At 40.5% G+C, this 6,239-nt stretch overlaps 1 protein-coding gene and 1 non-coding gene across 3 annotated transcripts; both read right to left on the bottom strand.

Annotated features, from left to right (window-relative positions):
- Positions 1 to 544: 544 nt before the first annotated feature.
- On the bottom strand, positions 545 to 626 carry trnal-uaa (transfer RNA leucine (anticodon UAA)). Its single transcript has one exon. It is a non-coding gene; the product is annotated as a tRNA-Leu (tRNA).
- On the bottom strand, positions 610 to 4,517 carry LOC114546750 (syntaxin-11). Of its 2 annotated transcripts, none has more exons than XM_028565779.1 (2): positions 4,324 to 4,517; positions 610 to 2,711 (listed from the first exon to the last, which is right to left on the bottom strand). In XM_028565779.1, exon 2 carries the CDS (start codon positions 2,665 to 2,667, stop codon positions 1,774 to 1,776), a length of 894 nt encoding a protein of 297 aa, XP_028421580.1. In that variant the 5' UTR covers positions 2,668 to 2,711; positions 4,324 to 4,517; the 3' UTR covers positions 610 to 1,773. The 2 variants fall into 2 exon arrangements, with proteins under 2 accessions (XP_028421580.1, XP_028421581.1); XM_028565780.1 differs by having other exon boundaries at positions 610 to 2,672.
- Positions 4,518 to 6,239: the final 1,722 nt, after the last annotated feature.

Raw genomic sequence — 6,239 nt, 5'->3', positions numbered from 1 at the left:
TTTCCGAACGTCCATTAGCCTACTTTAATTGTCTGCAGGTGCGTGTTACTTAAATGAGCTTAAACAACGAACATATAGCCTAGCTGTAATTAGCAATATCTTCGCAACATTTAGAGCCACAACACGAGCAGTTGTTTACCCCAACATATAGGGGTACATTTAGGAAACTAAATTGCATTACCTGGTTTATCAGCTGAGTTGGAGTGTGTGTTTTGTTTCCGAACGTCCATTAGGCTACTTTGTTAACTGTCTGCAGGTGCGTGTTCTCTTCGCAACTTTTAGAGCCACAAAACGAGCCTGAAAATGGTCCCCAGCTACTGTGACTGTGCTGCATGTCAACATGCATGTAAAGGGCCAGTGTGTAAATAAAACACAAAGATGTAAATGTATAATCGCATATCATCTGCCACATCAAAGCTTTTGACTGCCAGTGAAAGCGTCAATTTGTCTAGCCTTCATAAACGTAAATTATATTTGAATTCCTTATATTTATTAGTCACTTTTGATGTATTTTTCTCTTTATCAGGTTAAAACTCTGTTATAATACCAGGAGTGGGGTTCGAACCCACGAGGACTACGTCCATTGGATCTTAAGTCCAACGCCTTAACCACTCGGCCATCCTGGTACACGTCACATTACCAGGTCCCCCATGTCGTGGAATATATATTTATTAGATCAGCACAATGATGTCCGTGTAACAGGTAGGTCTACCTGAGTAACGTATTGTGGTGTCACGCTGCCAGTAACTGCCCACCACAAACCCACACAGCGCTGCTGAGGAAGTACAGCCCTCAAACCCATTTCAACACAGAGCAGTTACTCTGAAAACACCCACTGGTGTCTCAGTACCCGTACAGCATGAAGAGGGATGATGGTCTCAGAGTTTCATGGGTGGTAACTGGGAATCCCCCAGTGGGTGATGGACTGCCACATACAGGAAAAAAAAGTATTTTTAATGTTACTATCATTACACTCAAATGACAATGAAATATGCCTGCTGTGCAAACAGACAGTAGCCTAGACTGTCCTGAATCATTCCCTATTGACTACCTAAACAAACACCCAAGTACACATTGATTCTGGCGCCCTTTTGTATGGAACAATCTGAAAAAACCTGCCCGATGACGCAAATCTGATTGACTTTGATTGTGTGCCAGTGATCAGTGATCATAATCAGTGAAGCTACAGGAAAGCATGTGATCGAAGATGACACTGTTTAATCTCTGAAAAGTGGAGGCAATAAAAGCGTGTTCTTTCATTTGAAGTAACAAATCTTGAGAAACACAAAGCCCTGGCTTACCAACTAGTGATGCCTATACATGGGGGTGGCCGACACATAGTTGCACCATCCACACAAATCTATCACGCCTCCCCAGCTAACCACAATCAGAGGCTGGGCTGTGTGCTGTGTATGTCTTAAGACTTGTTAAGCAATGGCTGTACTAAGCAAAAGACCTACTTCAAGTTCCAGTTTACAGAGCAGCTACATTTCAGGCTGTGAAAACTGTAGTCTATATTTACATTACTTAAATTATCTTAATTATAACATTACAAAGTTTAAAGCTGAACGTTAAAAGATAGAGCTGAGATGTATGCACTGAATTAAAGAGGTCTATCATGCAAATGCTTTTCTCAGTAATGATCAGGAAATGCAACACCCGTATCTCACTGTATACATTTACATATGGCCAAGCGTGTGGTGTGAAAAGCGGACTGTAATCTAATCATGATTTCTCTTGACATGGAGGGGGAAAAATAACACTGATGCTGTCTTAATTGCAGCAAGGGAAGCAACAACAAAAGAGTTTCTTGCATGGATTGTTTTTCTTGTACTTCACAGCCTTCTTGATCTGAACTGTGGCCTTGACGACATAGTCCTGAGTGGCACCTACATTTGCTTCTATGTTGTCCAGCATGCAGCCCTGCTCCTCCACCAGCTGGGCCATCTGGAAGAAAAGCTCATGAATGTCCCTGATGCGGCCCTCCAGCTCCAGCAGCTCCTTGTGCCGGTTCTCGATCTCATTGAGAGCAGATCTGGCAGTCTTTCCCTCCAGGAGGAGATTATCCGAGAAGACGTTCCACTTGCCCGTCTCGATCATCTCATCAATCTGCTCCCTGCTCACCTCCTTGCCCATGATCTCGGCTTGCCTCTGGATGCGGGTCTTGCAGTTCTCCCTCTGGGCCATCTCAGCCTCATTGTACTCAGATATGGCATTGTGGAAGGCGTTGTTCAGAGAAATACACTGTGAACGCACCATGCGAGCCAAAGCTGATGTAGGCCCGTGCTCCTCTTCCAGCTCTTTGCTCAGCTTCCCCAGCTTCTCCAGCCGAGCGTAAATGGCCTCCCCTCTGGCCTTGATGTCCCGTCCGAGTGCGTTGGAGTCCCGTTTGATGCTGCTGATCCTCCGGACAGACGTGAGGAACCTGGTGTTCTGCTTCCCAAGACGCTTCACGTCCATTTTGAGCAGCAGCATCTCCTTCCTCAACGCCTGGGCCTCTTTGTAGATGCTGTCCATCACATCCTCTCCCTCAAACACGATGGTGTGTTGCTCCAGTTCCTCATCCTCGGTGGTGTGGTCCTGGCCCTCCAGGTCACCCTCAGGCCTGTCCTGCTCTCCTGCAAGCTTGGTGTTGAAGGTCTGCAGCTCACCCAGTCGGTCCCTCATCTCGCCTGCAACAGGAGTCAGGAGCCTTTACTGACCTCTAATCTCTAAATAGTTTGGAGACAAATACACATTTTGAGAGATCTGTTTTCTGATGGAGAAGTAGATGAGAAGATTGATCCTACTCTAATATCTGTCCGTTAAATATAACTCAGCCAGCAGCCAGTTAGCTTAGCTTAGCGCAAAGACTGGAAATGGGGAAACAGCTAGTCTGTCCTATGTTCGTCTAAAGGTGACAAAATCCACCTACCAGCACCTCTAAAGCTCATTAATTAACACATTATATCTTGCTTGTTTAATTCGTACAAAAAAACAAAGTGTAAACAAAAAAAGTTGTCTTTTAACAGTGTTGTATCTCTCAGTGTTGTATCTCTCACTATTTCTTGGCTCTGAGCAGTTGCCAGACAGCCAGTGGAGATTTACAAACAGCCAAGCACATAAACCCTTCATAAAAGAGCCAATTGCGCAAGAATTAATACAAATTTGTGCAGCACATTTTGTCATCATCTCACGCCCCTGTAGATTCAATTTGTGACCCGTTGGAGGGGCCAACCCCCAGGTTGGCAACCACTGGACTAATCAAGTATAGCTCCATCTTCAATCAGCTACAACAGTAAAAAGCTGCTTTCACAGTGATGCATCAGTATTAATAATCTACTAATGTAAAATGTAATACCCTTATCATATATAGTAATCAGTCACAAGCTTCTTTACAGATTGACTACTACTAGCCTACTACATTTGATACTTTAAGTACATTAAGCTGATAATACCTATGTACTCCTACTTACATTTTAAATGGCTAGACTACTTAAGTCAAATATCTGTCTTCCGCCACTGGTTTTATCCTATTTAACTGGACAATGTAAACCCACCCTTCTCATGCTAGATGGTTAAAAGATGTAATGTTAAATTATGAAAAAATCCCATTTACCACAAGAGAAAAATCTGATAATTTCAGGAATATATGAACACATATACTCATATATCCCTCTTGAGGAATTGTATCTTGTCAATAAGCTGTATCAACATATTTCTATGAGCATCTGTAATTGATTTCATTGTATATTGTTATTGCTATGCTTTATTGTTTTACATTTTAAATAGTGTGTTTTCGAAAGGGCAAAAGTTTTATTGTGTGCATGTCCATGACACTTGTAGGCCTAAAACTTGAAAAATTCAATCAATTTTCGATTTTTTATTTTTTATTGCAGCAAACTTTCTTTTAAGGCATAGCTTATAGATTCATTAGTATTTTAGATGTACTTTCTGAAGACAGATAGATGAGTATCTGTTTGAACTCCCCAAGAGGAAACGGATACTTTACTTCCTCAGCTTTCATCGCAGATAGAAATAATAATTACAGAGCGTCGACTCAAGACTCAAGTTATTTCCTACCGAGACAAACTGTTACTTTAGTGTGATTCATGTTATAAACATGTTTAACAAAAAGGAAATAAATCACATTAACAAGCCCTAAAGCATCAATGGCCATAACAAGAGAAAAACCATGAGGGAAAAAGAACTTGACAACAGTAACAACTGGTATAGAAATAGAAATGCGCCCGTAGCGGTGTAGCGAGTTATAAATCGTTTAGTTTAATCCATATATCTCACATAACGACATAATACAAGACAGGCAGAGTCGCCTTCACATACCTGACTGTTATCCTCTGGCGGTCCTACACAATTAAACTCGCTAAAGCAGAAGAAGCGACCACGGAAAGACTCATTTCCTCTTTTTCTCTCCGTTATATTACTACATTTCAACATGTACCGAAATCATCTCTAGTGTTTTTAGATCGCCTCGCAGTCTCTCTCACACACACACACACACACACACACACACACACACACACACACAGACACAGACACACACTGCAGCAGGTACTAACGCGGAAGATAACGCCTTCTTCCCCCCCTCACATTACACACACACACACACACACACACACACACACTACACACACACACACACACACACACACACACACACACACACACACACACACACAGTGGGTCCAGGAAGAAGGCGATCCATCACACTCATCTTATGTCCGTTTATTGAATATCAAAGCGCGCGGGTTGCACTTTGGCAATCGCGCACAAAGCGTTTAATAAGGCTCTTCAAATACTTTTTACACTTGTGAGGGCTCGACCGATTTACTGTCATTACTTACATTACTTACTTACTGTCATGCATTGGAAATATTACTTTAGTACAATTATGTAACATCAGCAAAATGTAGGCTACTTAGAGTAGCAAAAGTGCTCATAATGCTGAAAAATGACCAGCAATATCTTAATTTTTTTTTTTTCAAATTACTTCCAACAACACAGATGCAAATGTGTTCTTATCTAGACGATATCAAAGGCACAGAGATTATCATCCCAACATTAAAATACATCCCAGACATTTGAAAGATAACAAAATGCTCATTACAATTAATAAGGCCATGTGAGTGGTGCATTAAACTGTAAGCAGCATGTTCCTGGTGGAGTTGATCTGAACTATATATATATATATATATATATACATATTTTAAGTTCATTATATGTTTTAAACTGCAAAGTAACTTTAGTTGTCGAATAATTGTACTGGAGTAAAAAGTACAATATTTCCCTCTGAATTGTAGTGGAGGAGAAGTATAGAGTAGCATGGCAGGAAACACTCAAGTAAGTTCAAGTACCTCAAATCTGTACATAAGTGAAGTATTTGAGTGAACGTACCTAGTTACATTTCAACACTGGCTTTCGATCAACGTTCATCAGCAGATGGAGCCTCAATGGTCATGTTCAGATTTTAAGTTTTTTTATTCAGCACTTTGAAGCTGTAATTTCAAAGATTTTCATTTAATAAAATGTCTGTTAACTCACTAAAGGAGATAACACAGTGGGGATTGAGCCCACAGTCCACTGATGAAAGTTTGCAATATTTATATATGCCTTATGTATGGTTGGCAGTATGGGTGGCTAGTAGGGCTGGGTTAAAACAAATTGATTCTCCAATTAAAATCGACCTTTGTGTGAGTGATCTGATATTGATTCATAAAATCCAGAATCTTTTAATATATGCCTTTTTTTTTACCATGGATGTATAAGTAAAAAATACTTTAAACATACTTTTTGGGGGTCAATTCTTAATGTAAACATTAACTATTAAATATTTGAGGGTTGCTTCTTGCTTGTACAATTTAAGCATAAGTTCTCTGAGAATCTCTTTTATATCCAAGCAAAGTTGATATTGTAACTGAAACTGCCCTGACCTAAGGTTATCAAATTGGGACCTTGACCACAATCGAATTGATTAGGGAAATCATTGGCGATACCCAGCCCTAGTGTCTGGCATGACATGGAGACAGGTCTGGTAATGCAAGACTCAACATGACATTTTCTGGAATAAATGATGTATTCCAGCTTTTCACCATTGTATACACACAAAATATGTAACTATGCGCACAATTTTGAAAACTTGAAGCTCATGTATCAACAAGACTCCAGACCATAGAAATAGAATGAGATATATTCTAGTTCCATGCTCCCCACTGCTAAACTCTCAGCACAATTTCATTGTT

Source organism: Perca flavescens, chromosome 20 (assembly GCF_004354835.1).
Source record: "Perca flavescens isolate YP-PL-M2 chromosome 20, PFLA_1.0, whole genome shotgun sequence".
Lineage (NCBI taxonomy): Eukaryota > Metazoa > Chordata > Actinopteri > Perciformes > Percidae > Perca > Perca flavescens.
Note: the sequence above shows the minus strand (reverse complement) of the source record. Positions and strands in the feature narration are given on the sequence as shown.

Coding starts and splice junctions, on each gene's coding strand:
- LOC114546750 (XM_028565779.1), bottom strand. CDS start 2,667: ATGAGGGACCGACTGGGTGAGCTGCAGACCTTCAACACCAAGCTTGCA.